Genomic DNA, 20,062 nt, shown 5'->3' on the forward strand with positions numbered 1-20,062 from the left:
AATAAATTTTCAAATTTTTATTTAATTTGGAGATGACTAATCCAGAAGAAGACCCAGAATCTTCCAGCGATGATGAATATGGTATATTTATTGTAAATTTATGTTAAATATTTGTAGGACCAGTGCCTATTCCAGAACCGAAAAAGAAGAAAAAGGGTATTTAAATAAATATATAATCAATTTATAGTCGAATTTGATGATTCCTTTTATTTAAACCATTTCCCTTTTGCAAATTTTTATAGCAGAAGCTATACACATAGAACATTTGTAAAGCACGGTATTAAATAATGACTTATTTAACAATAATTTAGTCGTCGCAAGCCAAACAACGCGTTACATAGCAACAGGGAGCGATGATGGATGTATTAAGTTCTGGTACTATGATACAGATGGAGTACAGTTTGTAAAACATTTAACCGCACATACAAGTATAATAAATAGATAAATAAATAAATATAGGCTCAATAATCCAGATGAGATCGTCACTTGATGGTCTGCATTTAGGTTGTATTTCGTACGATAAAACATACAAACATATCGACTTCCAGTCATTTGACCTGGTAAACATTATAAAACTTGAATTTGTGCCAATTTCATTGGAGTTCATAACATCGGAAACCTCACCACACCCAGTTGTAGCATTGTAAGAGTCTGATTTTACTGATTTATTAGATTAAATTCAAAACAAGAAGTACACATTTTTAAACCAACACTTCAGTCGACAGAAGTCCAAAAATTTGAAATCGGAACAAAAAGCCCACACATCATGCTATATAACCCAAAAGCAGGAGTTTGTTTGATGGCGAACAGTTTAGGAGATGTAGATTTGTACGAAGTGGAAACCTTTAAGTTTCCCAAATATAAAGAAGAATTCAAAGTGAGAATGAAAAGTGATACAGATTTGTATGAAATAAGAAAGGTAAAAATATATATTTTTTAAAAAAGTTTTTAGTATAATACACATGTTGTTTCGATGTGTTTATCACCAAATTTCAACTTAGTAGCAATGTATTGCCATGACGGCATGATAAGAATATTCCGATTCTCAACAATGAAGCTTTTCAGAGTTTATGACGAGACAGTAACAATGTATTCGGTGGCGCAAACAGATCCAAATCAGTCGATTTTGCATTTTGATCCCTCAGATTTCCTGAGAAGACAAGCAAACGAGAATGAAATTAAAAAAACGGGAAAAGATGAAGGAGAGTATATGAATTTGTTATTCGACTCGTCCTCAAATTATCTAATATACCCATGTATGCTAGGAGTAAAGATAGTAAACATAGTAACAAATAAGGTAAGAAATTGAATAAAACCTATACAATTTTGGTGTTAATAATATTTTAGTTGGTGAGAGTGATCGGTAAATCAGAACCATCATTAAGGTATATGAAAATATCGCTATTACAACATGTATTGGATAAGGTATGTTCGAAATCAGTTTATTATTATTTAACAATTTCATTCAATTTTGTTATTAGAAAAGATACAAGGTGTCAATTGACTCAAATGAAGATGTGTTGCCGCCAGTATTGATAACCACAGCATTTCAAAAGTCAAAGTAATTAATATTTAGATTAATTTTAAACTATAATTCAATGATTTTTCAGGATATATATATTTAAGGATAAAGATCCAGACGACGAAGAAATGGAAACAAGAGATGTATATAGTGACCAACCGACTGAAGCAGAAAAAGGTGAAAAAACAGGTTAGATCTTCAAATATATTAATTTTTCAGTTGTTGATAAGGGAGGAAAGCTGGCAAAGGAGGCAATAATTCACACAAATAAAGGGGACATCCAAGTAAAGCTGTTCCTGGACGAGTGCAAGAAGACGGTGGAGAACTTCACAGTGCACGCACTAAACGGATATTATAACGGGTGCACATTCCATAGAGTTATCAAAAATTTTATGATCCAAGGCGGAGATCCAACAGGAGATGGAACAGGAGGTATTTATTTAAAATTAAAAAATATTTGCAGGAGAGTCGATTTGGGGGAGTGAGTTTGAAGATGAAATACACCCGTCACTAAAGCACGACCGACCATTTACACTGTCAATGGCAAACTCAGGACCGAATACTAACGGATCCCAGTTTTTCATAACCACAGTCCCGTGTCCTTGGTTAGATGGAAAGCATACAGTATTCGGAAGAGTGACTAGCGGAATGGAAATAGTACAATCAATAGAAAAGGTAGGAATAAATAAAATAACATTTAATTTTATACATAAAGATCAACCTCACACAAATATAGGTTCCTACTAACAAGGATGATAAGCCATTAAAAGATGTCATCATAGTAAACATCAAACCCATCCTATAATATAATATAAATTTTATTATTTAATTCATATCCATCATAAATATTAATAATCTAAAGAGAGATAAAAAATCATGAAATTGGAAGCCCAGAAATCTCCCCGTTTATCAATAAATTCCAAATTCATCCACCATCTACAGACAAGATCTATGTATTTGATAACATTGCAGCAGCAACGACACACCATCAGAAAATTTTCAGGTGTTTTCGCCTGTCATTAATTTAAATCATTTCAGAGATATTAATTATCAGATTTTATTATATTTATATTAAATAACTTTTCTTTTGTTTAAATTTAATATATACAAAAAAATAGATTTGTCAATTCCATATCGCTGGAGTTTTTTATTTTTCAATTTTCAAAAAATTAGATTTATTATCAAACAAATGAAAACTCCATGATCTTATTTGTTTTAGTTGTTTAAAGTTTTATTTTTATCCCATTTAATTCTTTTTTTAATCCGATATTTGAAGTCGTATATTATGCATCTCCTCAAAAGTAATGAAGTTAACACTTTAAAAATAAAAAAAACACAAATCATTTTTGATAGTTCAAAACCAAATCAAATAGTAAAGTAAAGACTCCTTTAGTTTAGAGGAATTTAATCATAAAATTTTAAATATATTAACGTAATACGTTTAAAGAACATTAATAACATATTTGGATGTTGGATCATCAAGAAATCAACTTGATAATCTAAAGATTAATTCTACTTTCATAAATCATCAATCTCAATGCAGTTTTGTAAAATATTCAATATCGATCCGTAATCATAAATCATATTGTAGTATAAAAAACATTAACTGAAAACAAGTTAAAATTTCCAAATAAAAATGCCAATACTTAGCGAAGAGGATCTGGAACGCTTCCGAACAAAAGTATGTACCCTAGCCTCTTCAATGAAGTGTGACTTTGGGGTAGAAAGATGTAATTACTCACATAACCTCTACTGGGCACGCAGATGCCCGTTCTACCTCAGAGATTCATCAATATTGAGATACATACCACAGTGCTGCCCAGACGTCGAACTGGGAGAAGGAACCACAGTAATAAGAAACTCATGCCCAAGAGGAAACAACTGCTCATTCGCACACTCATACGAGGAAATACACTATCACCCGCTAGTATACAAAACAGAAGTGTGCAAAGATTACAGGCTGGGCAAATGCAAAACGTACTACTGCCACCTAGTCCACGGGCTGGCAGAATACAGAGTGCCTAAACAATATGTGCTGCCGAAGAAGGTCGGGCTGGATATTCCGGAGTTCGCACACGTGAGAATGGTGGACAACATCAAGTCAATCACATCAGGAAACGTATCAGTAGGGTGTTTCCAGAAGGATAAGGGAAATAAATCGGCGGAAAAGTCACTAAGCAAGTTAGAAAGTAAAGGTAAGAACAAAGGAATTAAAGAACCAAATGTAGATTTGAGTGACTCTGGTAATATTAAATCATGGTCATCAATCAAGTGGAAAAACAAATCAACAGATAAGGATAATATAGTGGCAAATAACAGTGACTTGGTCAACGGATCAATAAGTAAGGATGGAAATGGTAAAAGGGACGGTAAAAATAGTATTACAAATAACTTTGGAAATACAAATGAAGGAGTTGAGGGCGAAACATTTAAAACAATCGGCTCAATTGAAAACGGAAACCAAAATTCAGAAAACGATCCAATCTATGAGTGGTACAAGTTAATATCGATGCCAAAAGTAGATTACACAGGTAATTGAAAATAAAATAGAATATTCTATAGATTAATTAACTGTATAAATTATAATAATAAATTCACTGATTTTTAGACGACAACATGAGTGAAAGAAATTGTTCAATACTCAAGTTGTACGATAAACACATAGGGAACAATCTGAACGAGTTCAACAACTTAACCATCTACAATAACGGATTAAACCCCTACAACGACAATTATGATAACGACTTAAATGCGTATGGACAGGAAAACAACATCAACTATGAAAATGATAAGAGAAATGAGTCGTTAGTAACGAGGAATGTAAACATGTGGAATGACTCAAACATAGCTCGAATCATTGAAGCAAATGATAACGCTATTGGAACAGTATCAAGTATCATGGGAGATTCATACCAAAGCTATGAAGATGTATTCCAATCATCTGATTTGGCTTCAAGCATCAACTCAATCAACCAGGATGATATCTACTCGAATGTGTTTAACCAGTGTGAGGTTATTAAGAAAAACTGCAGAGAATCTATACAAAACAAAACCAAGTGGTCAAACGTGGTAGACGAGTGTACCAAGTTGCTCAATCTTGTAATTGATGCAAACCAACCACCACAGGAACAGAAGGAAGAGTAAAAATAACCCACATAAACTAGAAACACATTCAATATATGTACTTATTAATGTTTCAAAAGTAATTATGTGATTCCATATAATAGATAAAGGTTTTTGAAGGTTAAGGGATGTTTAAAGATTTGAATAAGTAGAAGAATTATTGTACTGTTTGATTTAGAAAATCTTATTAGTGAAAATTAATGAAAGAGTTCTATCAATAAAAGAAAAGGTGATTTAATGTGTTAATATTTAGAAGGCTAACTCAATGCACTATTCCAACTGAGGAATCATAATATATTTTCAAAATTAATATTATTTTAATTACATTTCAATACATTCTAAGTAATTTGTATATTATATAATGTTTAATAAGAGGAATTTGTCGGCTTTGAAGAATCGCAAACCAGAAGAATTGGACGATAATGAAGAATCAGGTAATTATTTCTTTATCACAAATTTATCCTAATTTTTTTATAAAACAACTTTTAGAACTCAAATTAAATCCATCTGGAAATGTAAAACTGTTTAAAAAAAGAACAATATCTAAGATTTGTGTAACGGTATGGATTATATATTTAATAACAAACTGATTTTTAGGGTAATCAAACAAATCCAAATGAAAAGAAGGATCTTATACCATCAGACTCCAATATAGTTGACTTACTGGTATTTAATAAAGTATTAATTGTGATTTAGTCGTCCGATGAGCCAATAAATAGAGCAACGTCAACATACGAAATTGATACAGATAGGTCCATGGATCACAGAAGCATACTGGAAAGGAACCTGGAAATTGGAAATAAAATACTTTCAGGAGAACTCGAGCCAAATATATATAGAGGTAAAGGAGCATACAAGCCGGTGATTAACGTGAAGAAGGATAGCATAGCTGCTTCAAAATACACTGGACTATACGGACCTGTAAGAGCATCAGCAACTAACGTGAGAACAACACTTCGTATCGACTATCAACCAGACATTTGTAAAGATTATAAAGAAACAGGTTATTGTGGATTTGGAGATACGTGTAAGTTTCTCCACGATAGAAGTGACTACAAATCTGGCTGGCAACTAGAGAAGGAATGGGAGGAAGAACAAGCAAAGAAAAGATTAAAAATGCAGAAAAAACTCGATAAATGGCACAAGAAAATGCAGTCAAATTCAAAAGGTGGTGATAATGACGAGGAGGAAGAAGAATCGGAAGACTTAGAAGATTCTGACTCATCATGCTCAGATTCAGACGACTCTGAATCCTCTGAAAGTTGTTGTGAAGAAGTTGATGAAAAGGTGAAAAAACTCTTCAAGTTCAAAGCTAAGGGCCTGAAGATACCGTTCTGTTGTCTGTCCTGCAAAAAACTGTGGAAAACTGATATGAATCCAGTTGTAACATCATGTGGTCATTATTTCTGTGAGAGGTGCATAATTGAGGCATATTCAACGGATATGAAGTGTCCAAAATGTAAAGTAGCTCAAGATGGAATAATGAATAAAGCCAGCGCGGTGGAAAAACTGTTAGAATCAATGAATACAATCGAAACATAATTATTTATTGTATAATAGTTGTAATAAACGCTCATGAACCTAATATAAACATGTATAAATTTTTAAATATGTTTTAATTTTTTAAAAATCAACTATCAATTAATTTATAAAATTTACTAGTGCTGTTGCAATATATAAGAAATAGTGCCAAATATTTGAGTAATTCTAAGAATACTCAATAAATATATTTTGAAATGAGTTTTATTTAGTTTGGTAGAATATCAACTAATATTTCATAAACAATTTGTGTTTGGATTATTTGATGGATAGAAGTTTAACATTACTTTTGGATGTTTTCATACTCCTATCCATTATTCCATTCACTGTTTATCTAAAAAAACTGTGTTATAGTCACAATCGTTGCATTCATAAATATTTTTTCCTTTCATTAATCCTTGTAATATTGGTATGTTGAGCAACCGAATATATACATCAATTTGTGACCAACCATTCAATTTATTTCAGGCATTGTTATCATTTAAAAACATTTCTTACGGATTTATCGGCATATTTTTCAGTGTATTAGGTAGAAGGTTATGTATTCCAGCAATAACAGGGGGAATAGGCGCAGGGAAAACAACTCTCGGTATATAATTTGTTATTCATGATATTTTAGGAAAATTCTTAAATTCAAATGGCTTTTATGTAATTGATTCCGATAGTATAGGACGCCAAGTAATCTTATATTGTTATAGAAATGCTTTAGTTTCTGGTACCGGGTACCGTTGGCTATAAAAATCTAATAAAAAATTTCGGAGATATTATTTTAAAAGACGATGGCCAAATAGATAAAGCAGTTCTAAGAGAGATCGTTTACAATGATAAATCTAAGCTCAAAATGCTTAACAAATGCTTACATACACACATCATATACAAAATAGTCTGGGAAGTTGTAAAATATAGGATTCTAAAATGGAAAGAATTCATAGGTAATAAAATTTAAATACATAGCTGATTCATAGTAATCGAAGTTCCTCTACTTTATGAAACACATCTCTCATGTGTGTGCGCTCCGATAATTGTATGCTCTGCAAGCGAAGAAACTAGACTACAAAGGTGTCAGTCTAGAAATTCAGAAATATCCAAGGATATTTATATAAATATAATGAAGTGAGTCCAAATAGATAATGTAAACATCTAGGTCGCAAACACCTTACCATAAGCTGTTGGATTGGGGAGATGTTATAATTGAAAATGAATCGACTTTGGAAGATTACTATAAAACTGCTAGAGTACTCATGGAAGAGTTCCTTATGTAAACTATAAATAATCTTTTAAAAAATGCTATATCTCTAACTTTCATATTCACTCATTAGTGATTCATAAAATTCAGAATTAAAACAAAAGTATAAATAAAAATTATTAAATAGTGTAAAATAAAATGATACAATAAGCGCACATGGGTCAACAATGTTATGCCTCACACTTTCTGAAATCATATGAATGCCATTTAAATTTTATTTCTGTAAATTAAAATCTTAAATAAAACCAATTTTTATTGGTTTGAATTGAAACATAATCATTGTACCAAAGTATCGTCTGAAATTTAACAAAACTATTTAATCGTAAAACATTTTTATTAATATTCACTGAAAATGGCTGAAGGCAAAGAAATAATTCACCTACATGAATTACTTGCCATTGAAAGTAATAACGTTTGCTTTGATTGTGGATCAGTAGGACCTACATGGGCCTCCTTGTCACACGGAAGTTTTATTTGTCTTACATGCTCAGGAATCCATAGGTATTAACTTAAAATTTTAAATATTGCAATTTAGAGGGTTTGGACTACAAATTAGCTTCGTTAAGAGCATCACGATGGATTCGTGGACCTCTAGGCAGCTGCTTTACATGAAAAACGGTGGAAACGCTAATTTAAAGGCATTTTTTGACGAATACAAGATAATGGATTTGCCAATCACATCCAGATACAAAACTGAAGGAGCAGCTTACTACAGAAGACGCTTAAGAGCAATTGTTGATGGAACTCCAGTACCACCAGTACTTGACCCAGTAATTGCACTTCAACCAGAGTCACAAATGTCTGATTATTATACAAACACATCTACAGAATCAGAATCTAACACCAGCGAAAGTAAGAAACATTACTCAAAGAAGAAATTGCCTTACTCATCAAATTTGATCCACTCAGACGTGTTCAATTCGCTCGGAACTACATTAGGATCATTCGTTCAAACAGCCTGTGCAAACGCAGAAAGAGCAGTGTCAGATATACAGTCAAGTCAAGTTTTTGATAACGCTAAAGGAGTATTTGAAACTGTAAGATCAAAATTATTAATAAAATATTAGGGAAAGGTGTGGTTCAAAGACAAAAGTAAGAAATTGGCCTCCCAAGTACAGGACCCAGAATGGTGGGAAGATAAAGAAGCAAAAGCGAAAGTAGGAGCACAGAAGTTCGCAAACCAATTGTCACATGTACGTATTTTACTTTCTAATTTAATGTTATAGGCTGCAAGTAATGCATCGGAATGGTTCCAAAGAATTGTTACAGGAATACCGCCTTCCCCTAACTCTCCACACGCAGCGTTCGATGATCATAACTATGGCGCTTCGTCTGGCCCACATAACAACCCGGTAGGTGTTAGTGGAGGAGCATCACTTTGGAACAGCCAACCGAGAGATTTTGACGAATCAGATCCCCTAATGAGTCATTTTAAAAAGCCCAGTTTAAAGTGATTTTGAGTTCTTTAAAACTTTGCATATAAATATCTTTATAATTTACAAAATTTATACGTTCTGAATATGGTATATATAAGATTATATATTCCAGTTGTTCCTAGTTTGTTTATTTGTGTATATCTAGTAATATTGATAAATGAATAACTTTGGTTAATATGAGGTGGATTATATTCTTAGATTCTGTAGGAATGGAAATTAATTTTAATAATTTTGTTTTAAATCTTTATAAAATAATAATGTACAGCGGAATCTTGTAAAATATTTGTTTTAATATAATAAAAAAGAATTTGGGGATGCACATTTCAATATATCACATTTGTATATTTTTAAACATAAATCTTAATAGAATCAACCAAAGTTATGATTATTTTATTAAATAAAACATTTTAATGTGATTCTGATCATTAATCGAAATTAAATGGTCGGAAATGAAGAACTACGATTCGACAGTATCGACTGAAGTCAATGGACTGTCACTCTTATTTCTGTCGAGCGCTGAAATAAAGTCACTGTCGTGTTCAGAAATTAAAAATGCAGGAAGAATCGATCACGAATCTGCAGGGAAGTCGTGTATTTATGATCCATCAATGGGATCAACGGAGATCTACAGACTCTGCTCGACGTGTAATGAAATGACAAACTGCGATGGACATTTAGGTCATATCAGCTTTTCAATACCGTTGTTTCACCCAATGATGATAAATACTCTTTGCAAACTCCTTAAGACGGTATTTAATTCACCAACTAATTTTGAGTAGGTGTGTTTCTACTGTGGAAGATTTAAGTTCAAATCCAATACATGGTTCGATTTTTTATTGCTTTTCGAAACTGCACAGAGAGGAGATCTAGAGGACTTGATTATTCTAGACCAAATCCTAACACTGGAATCAGATGGTAAGTGTGTAAAGATAACAAATATTTAGACCATGAAATCAAGGATGTCAACCCAGCACAGCAACTAAGAGATAAAATAATTACAGAAATCACAGAAAGATTTAATAGAAAAAGAAATCTTTTGATGACTGAAATCAAAGAAAAAAAAAGTGAATTTTTAGATTATTTTACAGAAATGGACCACGATTCGAATATGTGGAATGAGATAAGAAATCGGTTCTTTAATAAAACATCGCAGAAGTTTTTCTGCAATGAATGTAGTCAAAAGGGCAAAATTATGATAAAACCATCTTCGGATTTATCATATATTGAAGTATCATGGCCACAAAATCATGATCGACCAAACCTTATTAAGAGCTTTAAAAGATTTATTGAAGAAGATTATGGTGGAGATGTAAATTATAATACTAGTGAAACTGTAAATAGCAAAAATTTTGAGGAAGAAAAGATGATTGAACTGACAAACAAAGTGAACGAAGATATAATTTCATGTTCACTGAAGAGTCTAAACCAGACAGGAAAGTCAGTTAACACGGTACATTTGCAATCGTTCCATCTATATCCATATCTAGATCATTTATTCAGAGTTTATTCGAGACTTTTAAACCATGTGTTTCCACAGTCGATCGTGCTCGGACATAAAATATTCTTCATGGACTGCATGGGAGTGTCAGCTAACAGGTTCAGACCACCGCTAGTAACCACAGATAAACAAATTGTACTACACTCAAGATCAACAGCACTACTAGATATCGTGATGGCAAATGAGTTTGTAAAACTGTTTCTTCAGTTTAAATATGATGAAGCAAACTATAACGATAATGGCAGTGATGTTAGTGAACAGCTGAATGGAGGTAATCAGGAAGTTAAATCTAAAACTTTAAAACTGAGCCTTGTGGAGTATCTGTCGAAAATGAACTATAAAATCGATGAGAAACAGTTGGAACAATTCGAGAGCTACTTAAAGGACTATAAAGACCTGAATGAAGCGATCAGAGACCAGATATTGAACTTGCAGAAAAAACTCTCATCATACATGGATAACGGTAACCCGAGACCAGGAGTAAAACAGACAATGGAACATAAAACAGGAACAGTTAGACAAAATATGCTAGGGAAAAGAGTAAACTATTCAGCTCGAACAGTAATAGCACCGGATTGCTTTATAGATACAAACCAGATGGGAATGCCATTAAAGTTTGCATTGGAACTAACAGTGCCAGAATATGTAACTAAATATAACGTAAACTTTCTGAGAAAACTAGTAATTAATGGACCAAAGGTATACCCAGGAGCTAAGATGCTTAGAGATACAAACGGAAAGATTTACAATTTGTCAGCACTAAGCTATAATGAGAGAGTAGCAAAGGCAAAATTACTGTTAGTGGGCTTATCGGAAGGAAATGCAACAAAAATAGTCTACAGACACATACTTGACGGAGATGTAGTATTAATGAACAGACAACCAACATTGCATAAACCGGGAATTATGGCACATTTTGTAAAGATACTAACAAACCAGAAGATTTTCAGACTTAATTATGTAAACTGTAGTACATATAACGCAGATTTCGATGGAGATGAGATGAATTTGCATCTTCCACAAGATTATTTGTCGCAATCAGAAGCACAACTAATAGCAAATGCAGATTGTCAATTTGTAGTACCAAAAAATGGACAACCAATAAGAGGATTGATCCAGGATCACTGCCAAGGAGGAGCACTACTTACAAGCAGAGATACATTTTTTACGAAATCTGAGTTCTTTAACTTGGTATATTTATCATTCAACTCTTTTGTAAGCACAAATTCGTTAATGTACCTGAGTAACCAGGATTTACATTTTGTGGAAGAGGATATTAAATTGGATGTACAGTTGCACCAATTGGTGAAAAGATTAAAGGTTTTATCTGATCCATTCTCACGTAAAATAACTAATCGAAACATTAAAATATATCTTGACCAGCCAGCAATATTGTACCCAAAACAACTATATACAGGGAAACAGGTATAATTCTATATATTTTTTAAATAAAAAAATAAATATTTAGGTTATAACATGTGTGTTGAAAACACTAATTGATAATATTTCGGTTGGTTTGGGAGACACTGATAATAATAAATACAATGGAATTAACCTGCAATCTAAGTCCCAAACACCAGGAGACGCATGGGGAGGATCGTATGATGGAGATAAGGAGGAATCGACAATTATAATTAGAAATTCAGAATTATTGCAAGGAGTGCTCGACAAGTCACAGTTTGGAGCAAGCTCATACGGACTTACACACCTGATCTATGAACTCCTTGGACCGAGAGTGTGTGGGATGCTGTTAAATAGCTTTTCATACCTGTTTACATCATTTTTGCAAATGAGAGGAGCAACATGCAGTCCGAAGGATTTCTTTCTTACTGAAACAGCAGAATCTGAGCGTAATAAAATACTAAAAAGGATAAAATATGCAGGTATCCACTTACAGGAGCTGTTTATCTCACTGTCGAGAAACACGAATAATATCCCCCCGAACACTAACGGTCATGATAACGGAAATTACAACGAAAATAAAAAGCTGTTGAATGAATTGGTATCTGATTTTAAGTTGTTTTATGATAACGTTAAGAACTATATGTCTGAAATGAAGTTTGAGGATCTGGATGATTTGGGTTCCTTTCGTTCATTCGTCAAGGCCCTTTTAAATGTATTTTCGTCAATTTCAAACTCTAATAATAGAAATGTTAATGAAGCCATTAGGAAATACATGTGCAAGCTAATTGAAAGATGCTCAAAGGTTACTAGACTTAGGAATTTGCTTCTACAATATCTGTTACGTTTGCCACCTGACTCTAATTTGAAGCTGGTTCAGCTAAAATTCCCAAATTGGTTGGCACAGTATTCAGATCTAGATAAAACTGAACCTAAACAAAATCCTATAGAAAATTTTATGGAAAATTATGCAGAATTATCGAATTCATTGAATAAAAATGGATTAAAGAATGGGAATAACGGAGCAAGTTACAAGTTGGGGGACTCATATACAACATGCATGAAGTTTTATAAAATGGTGTGTAACAGCCCAAGAGAGAATCATCTTCTATCAACATTTGATAGGTTCTTCCAGAATAACATAGTTTCAGTGTCTAGTAGTATTAACGAACTAGTGGACAGCACAGTAGTCAAATTCCCAAAAAATGGATTTGCAACAATGGTGTCAACAGGAGCCAAAGGAAGTAAGGTCAACTTTGCAATGATATCATGTGCACTCTCTCAACAGACGTTGGAGGGAAAGAGAGTGCCAGTAATGCCATCAGTAAGAACATTGCCCTGCTTTGCATTCGGAGATTTCGGTTCAAGAGCAGGAGGCTTTATTTCTGACCGGTTCCTAACAGGTCTGAGACCACAGGAGTATTTTTTCCACTGCATGTCCGGAAGGGAAGGTTTAGTGGATACATGTGTTAAAACCGCAAAGTCAGGATATTTGCAAAGATGCGTTTTGAAAGCAATGGAAGATATAATAGTGTGCTATGACTCGACAGTTAGAGATTCAAACTCTAATATAATACAATTTAAGTACGGAGAGGATGGAATTGACGTGTGCAAAAGCTCTTACCTGTCACAGTTACATGACCTCCAAGTAAACGAGATATACCAGTGGTCGAATGATCCAAAAAATCTAAAATCATCGGATAGTGATTCAATGGATTTGGATGAACAAGAAGGTGATTTGGACAATGGGTCCAGATTTTATTTGAGAAATTCTAAAACTGGTGTGTACAATAAAAATCGTGAAACGGATAGTAATTTTAAAGCATATTTCGAGAGGTGTAAGTGTGATCCTGGAGAAGCTGTGGGATGTATAGCAGGTCAGTCTATTGGAGAGCCAGCAACCCAAATGACTCTAAACACATTTCATCTGGCTGGTCACGGAGCAGCAAATGTAACTCTAGGTATCCCAAGACTCGTGGAAATTTTACAGAACACATCACACTGCTCCACGCCCTACTTCTCAGTTCCAATTTTGGGAAAAAATGAAGATGAAATTGCTGAAAACGCAGAAAACGCCATAAATGCACTCAGGAAAATTTACCTTTCAGACATTGTTCAATCGGTGGGCATGGAGACTAACGTATACGTCAACAAGAACTCTGAGAAGGAGTGGGAATACTCAGCAACAATACAATTTGACGATTTTAACTTATTTAGGAAAGTTATTGGGCACTTCGATACGAGCGATATTATTAAAGTCTGTTCACACAGTTTAATTAAATCGTTTATGAAAAGAGTCTTGGGACAGATGATAGTAACAATGGACATCAACGTCCCATTTGAGCTTTCAGATAAGACAGACCAGCTGGAGGAGTTTTGGAACATGTTTGTAATGGAGAAGCAGATTGTAAAGAGGGATAAGCTGTCTACGAGAATCAGGAAGATGATATTATCAAGTGGTTCATCTAGTGATATTCCAAAGGGAGTTGGCGGGCAAGATATTACAGATACTGTATTTCCTTCCTTAGAAGATTCTGTATGTGATTCTCATGGGGGAGATGAAGATGAAGATAGTGAAGGAGGAACTGAATCTTCAGTAGAGGAATCAGAAGTAGACGAGGAAGTTGGGGAAGAAGAAGATGAAGGACATGGGGAAGAAGAACTACAAGAGGAAGAACAGGAAAAGGAAGATGACCTTGATGAGGAAGAAGAGGGTGAAGAAGAATTTGAGGTTTTGGATGCTTCACAATCATCATCTGCAACAGTAGAAGACATCCCTATGGATTTAGATAAGGAAACTGGTGATCCTAACTTAATGAATTTGGATGAACAGGACGACACTTTGTCCGGTGTGGACGACTTTAATTCACCAACCCTATCTCCTACCAGAATGAGGAATGAAAGTTCAGGAATTAAAGAAGGAAAACAAAAAATTTTCACAATTAATAGAAAAGGTAAATTTATCTATAACCACTCAATTATCTAAACTCTCTTTAATTAATGATTAGTTTTCCACTTTGCTAAATCTCTTGAATATTCTGAAGAAACATCCACAATGGTCTTAAAGTTCGGATGGCCTGTTATAAAATGTCCATAGTAAGTATATTATTTATTTATTATTTTAGTTTTCTTGATCTTCTGCCCCTTCTAAAACAGGAAATCTCACAACTTGTTCTGAGAGATTCCTATGGAATACGTCAGTCTAGAATAGTGTTTCAAACTGTAGACGACAAGGAAGAATACACACTACACTGTGACGGGACTAATTTGAAGAGATTGTTTATGTTAAGGGAGAATATTGTCGATTTTAACCGCATCAAGATGAACGACGTGGCTACAGTTTTCAAGTACTACGGAATTGAGGCTGCACGGTCATGTATAGTTTCTGAACTCCAAAAAGTCTTTTCTGTTTATGGTATTAAGGTTGACTACAGACATCTCACACTAATCGCAGATTTTATGACTCAAAAAGGTAGTTTTAAATTCATCTTCATCACTAAATTATTTTATTCTATAATCTATAATTTTATTGTGTAGGTGATGTTAGAACTTTTACAAGGTATGGAATGGCTAGACACACTTCTCCTTTACTCCAAATGTCCTTTGAATCAACAATGAAGTTTCTCATGGATGCTTCTGAGCGTGGTGCTTATGACAACCTCAAGTCACCTGCCGGTGGTTTAATGACAGGCAAACCAGTCCATGTTGGATCAAGTTTATGTAGATTAATGCACGTTGTTGATTTAAAAAACACTAATTCAAAAAAATTGGTTCAGTTTGAAGATCAATACCAATTTTAGTTTAAACACTATTGTAACTATAAATTTTGTAAAATTGTATATTTTAAACATAAATAAAGTATTTTTTAATAAAAATAACTAATAAATGTTTAGATCAGTTGTAAACAATTGTTTGAAATTTTTATTTGTAATTTTGCTCGCCATCTTTAACCAGTAACACAGGGCATTCAACTTGGTCATTCCGTCTGTTGGCCACCGTGAAGGGTCGTGTTTCTTATACTCAGTTATGTAACCTATGCTATAGAAGGCTAGGAACACCATCAGTAGAGCTCCAGCATATTGTGTTGGTAGTAATACTGCCCCTCCAGCTCCGCCATTTCCTACCATACCAGGAAATCCCAAAGCTAATAGGATCTCATGACACATATAAAATGTAATAGTAAGAGCAGTAGACATTTTCGGTTGATTAACAATAGCACGAGATATACTTGAGTCTCTATAATGAAGTGAATAAATGAATATGATAGCTAGGGAAATCTTTAGTGGAATTAGGATGTCAAAGAGGTGCCAGATGTAAGCATGAACAGTTGTAGAACCATCTGTGTATTTTGTCCAACCACCAAAGCCTGGGAATACGAATTTGGTTTGGGGAGACCAGTTTTCAGCGTATTTCCTCAGGATAGCTATGATTACTGGTGGAAATGCTGTAGCCACTAAAAGTACCATTTCAATCTTATCAATGAGATAGAATGGTACAATCATACCAGGTGCTATACCGGGATATATAGAGTAGACCAGACCCATGCCGACAATCACCATAGCAACAGGTGAGATTAGAGGCCAAGGATTGGGAGTTTGGTCATCATACATTGTAGTCCTATAGTTGTAGAACGCCCAGGTCCATAGTACTGAGGCCACAAATGCTATTACGATTGCTATGGAGACGTCAATGACTACAACAAGATAGTCACTATTATATTTCCTCCGATTTCCAAATATAGATGTAGCAAAATATAGTATTAGTGAGGTGACCATTGGAAATGAGTTTTCACCAGCCATATAAAATGGAAGATATCTATAATCTACAGCATACACTAGGACCATATTAATACCAAACACAAATCCAGATATTGCCATAATCCAGTAATAACCAGTAACATGACCCTGGTCACCACCAGTAACATAAATTATAAACAGGATTACAAATGTCAGGAAGTTTAACCAATTAGTTATCATGGAAGGAATAGTTAGGAAATAAAACTTGTATTTATATATAGCCTCAGAATACTTTTTCTGAAGATCAGTGAATTTAGTTTCAACATTGTTATATGGAGATTGAGTTGCTCCAATGGCTTTATATGTATCTCCCAGTTCTTTGACCTTATTGTATTTATCAGCTACGTTGTTGAACTTCTTGATTACTTCAAGGGCATTATCAGTAGAACCATCACTATTGAGATTTTTGAGGGCCCCTTGGAGTCCAGGACCGGATTCTTCTCCTACAGCATTCTTAAGATCTTGGGCAAAATTTTTGAGATTAGCCTTATAAACTTTATCAAAAGCATTCCATGCAGCTTTAACTTCTTGATACTTAGCTTTTGCAGCACCGGTATATTGACCTGAGGTATCTTGTCTCTGAACTGCTTGGAATCTCCCTTCGACTGTGCTGTATTGACTTGTAACATCACTGGCCTGACCACGACTAGCAAGTTGAGCGAGTGCCTGTCGAAGATTAGTAAGTTTACCACCAGAAGGAGCCTCATCTTTATCACCTATAGCATTGGCAAGATTTTCGGATGCCTGATTATCAGTACCACTAGCTTCTGTAACTGCGGTGGCTAGTGCTTTGGCTGCATTATAGAGGGTTTTGGCCAAGTATCTTAGTGTACCAGGAACTTGGTCATTTGCTCCAGCTTTTTGTTTAAGTGCCTCATCATCGGTAGTACCTTCAGGAGCTGCACCTTCTAGTGAGTTGGCATTCTCATTTAGTTCCTTGGCCAGTTTCCAAAGTTTACCTTCATCACCCGAACTTGTACCAGCCGCTTCTTTAAGGCTTGTGGCATGAGGTCCTGTAGTATTTTGAGTCTTGTTATAAACTTGTTCCATTATATTACCAATGAGCATGCTTGGAATACACCATAGTTCCAAAGCACTTGAAGTAGTCCTAACAAAGACACTAAAGAGATTCTCAGGTAACTTAAACCTCAACAAGGCAAATGGAGCAGCACTGTAAGACAGTCTAATATTAAGCATCATAGCAAGACCAGCAAACATATAAGCTGCTATCTGAGTAGTTCCTACTCCGAATCCATCAGATTGCGAATAATTCTTAGTAGGATTAGGATCAGCACCCTCACTCATTGTTGCGATTTATTGATAGTACCACGTCTATTCCAAAGGTGAGTGTTCGTGCCCTAATCACTCGTGTTATTACTATATTACAGAAATATTACTTAAAATCACAGTATCCATCAGAACAAACATTAAACTTTATCATAATAAAAATCATTAGGCAAAAATAACAAGCAGATGATATGATAAAAAATAATAGCGGATAAATACCACATTCCATCCGTGGGCCAATGAGCAGGATCATAACTTTTATATTCTATAATGTATCCCTCAGAATAAAAGGCCAAAAATATCATAAATAGCGCTCCCACATACTGTGCTGGAAGAACAACGTATGTACTTCCATTATTACCAATGATGCCAGGAAATCCCAATGCCAACAAAAATTCATGGCACATATAAAACACAATACTGAGTGCAGTGGACATTTTTGGTTGATTAACAATTGATCTAGACAAATTGGAGTTTCTATAATGCAATGAATATATAAATATAATTGCAAGTGATATTTTGATAACGATAAGGATATCAAAGATGTGCCAAAACCAATTCTCGACATCTTTAGTATCAGAGGTGTCGCATTCTGATGCTGATCCTTTGGGTTCTCCTTCGTGTTTGGATGCGTATTTTCGCCATCCACCCATACCATTGTTAGAATTGTTAACTCCATGAAATACGTATGTGGCTTTAGGTGAGTAGTTTTTGGTTTCAGGGACTCTTTGTAGAATGGCTACTATTACTGGTGGAAAGAATGTTGCTATTAGAAGAACCATTTCAATCTTGTCAATGAGATAGAATGGTACAATCATACCAGGTGCAATTCCAGGATAAATAGAGTAAACTAAACCCATACCTACAATTACCATGAGTGTAGGAGAGATTATTTCCCAGCGAACTGAACTCATATCAAAAGTTTCAGTAAATATGTGACCATAATGAACAGTAGCAGTACCAGGACTAATAGTAATAGTACCAACAGTATCACCCTGCTTATAGCTAAGAATAATACTATTCGGTTTAGCACCATTGGCAGGAGCAGTATCACCCCTGTTAGTGTAGGTAGTGGTAGTAGGATCACGATCCTTTTTAATAGCAATGGGACCAGTAGTACCAGAAGTTTCCTTATTATAAATAGTAGGCTTACCATCCTTATTTACGGTTATACTATTAATATCATTAGGATTAATATCCTCAGTAACAGGAGTAGTACCCTCAGGATAAGTAGCATCTACCACCACCTCAGGAGCATTATGATAAGTAGCATTTTGTTTTTTGGTATCACGATAGTAGCCGTATGCTGCAGTCCAAACCACGGCTGTAACCAGTGATATTATGATGGCCACACCAATATCAATATAGACTATTAGAAAATCAGAATTCCATTTCCTTCGATTACCAAATATGAGTGTAGTAATATAATGCATGAATGATGTTACTATTGGAAATGAGTTTTCACCAACAATGTAGACAGGTATATAATTCCAGTCAACAGCATAAACCAATACCATGTTAATACCAAACACAACACCAGATATTGCAATCACAAAGTAAAATAGAGTAAGATGACCATGATCACCACCAGTAACGTAGACTATCAATAAAATTACGTACGTGAGGAAATTTAACCACTGACTTATGATTGAAGGTATAATGATCCAAATGAATTTTTCACGTCTGGGAGTGAACGTGTCATTGATGTTTGGGAGGATATCTTTGCCAAACGTGATTTCGAGTTTGTTGGTGCAGCTTTTGGGTTTGATGGTGATTTTGATTGTGGACGTACCCTGTTCATTGGGTTTAAGATTGCCATTGTTGCCGAAGTCTTGTGTGTACCTGCCATAATAGTATCCTTTAAGACCATAATCCATGATGTTACCTAGGAGCATACTTGGTAGACACCAAAGTTCTAAAGCACTAGCCATTCTCCTTACAAATACACTAAATAGATTTTCAGGTAATTTGAATCTAATAAGTGCATATGGAGCAGAACTATATGAAAGTCTAATATTAAGCATCATAGCAAGTCCAGCGAGTACATAAGCTACTATGAGTAATGTACATTGATCCTGACCTACACCAGCCTGTCCATTAGTACAGTGAGGACAAGTTGACATCTAATACTGTTTCCAATTGGTAGTGCTACTAGTAGTTAGTAATAGAACTATTGTCTATGTGGTTATTAGAACTATTCTCTAAAAGGTCCTA

General features: G+C 34.4%; 7 protein-coding genes across 7 annotated transcripts, besides 21 other annotated features; 5 read left to right on the forward strand and 2 right to left on the reverse strand.

The window, feature by feature from the left end:
- Positions 1 to 32: 32 nt before the first annotated feature.
- Positions 33 to 2,269, forward strand: TA05805 (cyclophilin peptidyl-prolyl cis-trans isomerase protein, putative; the record flags this gene model as incomplete). Its single annotated transcript, XM_948869.1, has 12 exons — positions 33 to 81; positions 118 to 156; positions 188 to 277; positions 312 to 428; positions 460 to 643; positions 673 to 919; positions 953 to 1,297; positions 1,348 to 1,440; positions 1,482 to 1,561; positions 1,611 to 1,711; positions 1,742 to 1,954; positions 1,986 to 2,269. 12 exons carry the CDS (start codon positions 33 to 35, stop codon positions 2,267 to 2,269), a joined length of 1,842 nt encoding a protein of 613 aa, XP_953962.1.
- An 889-nt stretch (positions 2,270 to 3,158) lies between these two features.
- TA05800 (uncharacterized protein) lies at positions 3,159 to 4,666 on the forward strand (the record flags this gene model as incomplete). Its single annotated transcript, XM_948870.1, has 2 exons — positions 3,159 to 4,053; positions 4,131 to 4,666. The coding sequence occupies 2 exons, from the start codon at positions 3,159 to 3,161 to the stop codon at positions 4,664 to 4,666; spliced, it is 1,431 nt and encodes a 476-aa protein (XP_953963.1).
- Positions 4,667 to 5,006: 340 nt separating this feature from the next.
- TA05795 (uncharacterized protein) lies at positions 5,007 to 6,187 on the forward strand (the record flags this gene model as incomplete). Its single annotated transcript, XM_948871.1, has 4 exons — positions 5,007 to 5,079; positions 5,135 to 5,205; positions 5,243 to 5,311; positions 5,342 to 6,187. The coding sequence occupies 4 exons, from the start codon at positions 5,007 to 5,009 to the stop codon at positions 6,185 to 6,187; spliced, it is 1,059 nt and encodes a 352-aa protein (XP_953964.1).
- A 1,595-nt stretch (positions 6,188 to 7,782) lies between these two features.
- Positions 7,783 to 8,884, forward strand: TA05790 (ADP-ribosylation factor GTPase-activating protein, putative; the record flags this gene model as incomplete). Its single annotated transcript, XM_948872.1, has 4 exons — positions 7,783 to 7,931; positions 7,966 to 8,467; positions 8,498 to 8,623; positions 8,657 to 8,884. 4 exons carry the CDS (start codon positions 7,783 to 7,785, stop codon positions 8,882 to 8,884), a joined length of 1,005 nt encoding a protein of 334 aa, XP_953965.1.
- Positions 8,885 to 9,315: 431 nt separating this feature from the next.
- Positions 9,316 to 15,565, forward strand: TA05785 (DNA-directed RNA polymerase I, putative; the record flags this gene model as incomplete). The annotated part of the gene is made up of 7 exons (XM_948873.1): positions 9,316 to 9,615; positions 9,646 to 9,781; positions 9,811 to 11,789; positions 11,833 to 14,719; positions 14,774 to 14,861; positions 14,891 to 15,237; positions 15,303 to 15,565. 7 exons carry the CDS (start codon positions 9,316 to 9,318, stop codon positions 15,563 to 15,565), a joined length of 6,000 nt encoding a protein of 1,999 aa, XP_953966.1.
- Positions 15,566 to 15,643: 78 nt separating this feature from the next.
- Positions 15,644 to 17,866, reverse strand: TA05780 (Tpr-related protein family member, putative; the record flags this gene model as incomplete). The annotated part of the gene is made up of 1 exon (XM_948874.1): positions 15,644 to 17,866. One exon carries the CDS (start codon positions 17,864 to 17,866, stop codon positions 15,644 to 15,646), a length of 2,223 nt encoding a protein of 740 aa, XP_953967.1.
- Positions 15,791 to 15,859: a sequence feature (9 probable transmembrane helices predicted for TA05780 by TMHMM2.0 at aa 375-397, 404-426, 441-458, 467-489, 509-531, 544-566, 595-617, 638-660 and 670-692).
- Positions 15,887 to 15,955: a sequence feature (9 probable transmembrane helices predicted for TA05780 by TMHMM2.0 at aa 375-397, 404-426, 441-458, 467-489, 509-531, 544-566, 595-617, 638-660 and 670-692).
- Positions 16,016 to 16,084: a sequence feature (9 probable transmembrane helices predicted for TA05780 by TMHMM2.0 at aa 375-397, 404-426, 441-458, 467-489, 509-531, 544-566, 595-617, 638-660 and 670-692).
- Positions 16,169 to 16,237: a sequence feature (9 probable transmembrane helices predicted for TA05780 by TMHMM2.0 at aa 375-397, 404-426, 441-458, 467-489, 509-531, 544-566, 595-617, 638-660 and 670-692).
- Positions 16,274 to 16,342: a sequence feature (9 probable transmembrane helices predicted for TA05780 by TMHMM2.0 at aa 375-397, 404-426, 441-458, 467-489, 509-531, 544-566, 595-617, 638-660 and 670-692).
- Positions 16,400 to 16,468: a sequence feature (9 probable transmembrane helices predicted for TA05780 by TMHMM2.0 at aa 375-397, 404-426, 441-458, 467-489, 509-531, 544-566, 595-617, 638-660 and 670-692).
- Positions 16,493 to 16,546: a sequence feature (9 probable transmembrane helices predicted for TA05780 by TMHMM2.0 at aa 375-397, 404-426, 441-458, 467-489, 509-531, 544-566, 595-617, 638-660 and 670-692).
- Positions 16,589 to 16,657: a sequence feature (9 probable transmembrane helices predicted for TA05780 by TMHMM2.0 at aa 375-397, 404-426, 441-458, 467-489, 509-531, 544-566, 595-617, 638-660 and 670-692).
- Positions 16,676 to 16,744: a sequence feature (9 probable transmembrane helices predicted for TA05780 by TMHMM2.0 at aa 375-397, 404-426, 441-458, 467-489, 509-531, 544-566, 595-617, 638-660 and 670-692).
- A 122-nt stretch (positions 17,867 to 17,988) lies between the features above and the next one.
- TA05775 (Tpr-related protein family member, putative) lies at positions 17,989 to 19,971 on the reverse strand (the record flags this gene model as incomplete). Its single annotated transcript, XM_948875.1, has 1 exon — positions 17,989 to 19,971. One exon carries the CDS (start codon positions 19,969 to 19,971, stop codon positions 17,989 to 17,991), a length of 1,983 nt encoding a protein of 660 aa, XP_953968.1.
- Positions 18,016 to 18,075: a sequence feature (11 probable transmembrane helices predicted for TA05775 by TMHMM2.0 at aa 20-42, 153-175, 185-207, 214-236, 251-273, 411-433, 448-467, 523-545, 565-587, 594-613 and 633-652).
- Positions 18,133 to 18,192: a sequence feature (11 probable transmembrane helices predicted for TA05775 by TMHMM2.0 at aa 20-42, 153-175, 185-207, 214-236, 251-273, 411-433, 448-467, 523-545, 565-587, 594-613 and 633-652).
- Positions 18,211 to 18,279: a sequence feature (11 probable transmembrane helices predicted for TA05775 by TMHMM2.0 at aa 20-42, 153-175, 185-207, 214-236, 251-273, 411-433, 448-467, 523-545, 565-587, 594-613 and 633-652).
- Positions 18,337 to 18,405: a sequence feature (11 probable transmembrane helices predicted for TA05775 by TMHMM2.0 at aa 20-42, 153-175, 185-207, 214-236, 251-273, 411-433, 448-467, 523-545, 565-587, 594-613 and 633-652).
- Positions 18,571 to 18,630: a sequence feature (11 probable transmembrane helices predicted for TA05775 by TMHMM2.0 at aa 20-42, 153-175, 185-207, 214-236, 251-273, 411-433, 448-467, 523-545, 565-587, 594-613 and 633-652).
- Positions 18,673 to 18,741: a sequence feature (11 probable transmembrane helices predicted for TA05775 by TMHMM2.0 at aa 20-42, 153-175, 185-207, 214-236, 251-273, 411-433, 448-467, 523-545, 565-587, 594-613 and 633-652).
- Positions 19,153 to 19,221: a sequence feature (11 probable transmembrane helices predicted for TA05775 by TMHMM2.0 at aa 20-42, 153-175, 185-207, 214-236, 251-273, 411-433, 448-467, 523-545, 565-587, 594-613 and 633-652).
- Positions 19,264 to 19,332: a sequence feature (11 probable transmembrane helices predicted for TA05775 by TMHMM2.0 at aa 20-42, 153-175, 185-207, 214-236, 251-273, 411-433, 448-467, 523-545, 565-587, 594-613 and 633-652).
- Positions 19,351 to 19,419: a sequence feature (11 probable transmembrane helices predicted for TA05775 by TMHMM2.0 at aa 20-42, 153-175, 185-207, 214-236, 251-273, 411-433, 448-467, 523-545, 565-587, 594-613 and 633-652).
- Positions 19,447 to 19,515: a sequence feature (11 probable transmembrane helices predicted for TA05775 by TMHMM2.0 at aa 20-42, 153-175, 185-207, 214-236, 251-273, 411-433, 448-467, 523-545, 565-587, 594-613 and 633-652).
- Positions 19,846 to 19,914: a sequence feature (11 probable transmembrane helices predicted for TA05775 by TMHMM2.0 at aa 20-42, 153-175, 185-207, 214-236, 251-273, 411-433, 448-467, 523-545, 565-587, 594-613 and 633-652).
- Positions 19,876 to 19,971: a sequence feature (Signal anchor predicted for TA05775 by SignalP 2.0 HMM (Signal peptide probability 0.040, signal anchor probability 0.680) with cleavage site probability 0.015 between residues 32 and 33).
- Positions 19,972 to 20,062: the final 91 nt, after the last annotated feature.

Source organism: Theileria annulata, chromosome 1, assembly GCF_000003225.4.
Source record: "Theileria annulata chromosome 1, complete sequence, *** SEQUENCING IN PROGRESS ***".
In the NCBI taxonomy this organism is placed as follows: Eukaryota; Apicomplexa; class Aconoidasida; order Piroplasmida; family Theileriidae; genus Theileria; species Theileria annulata.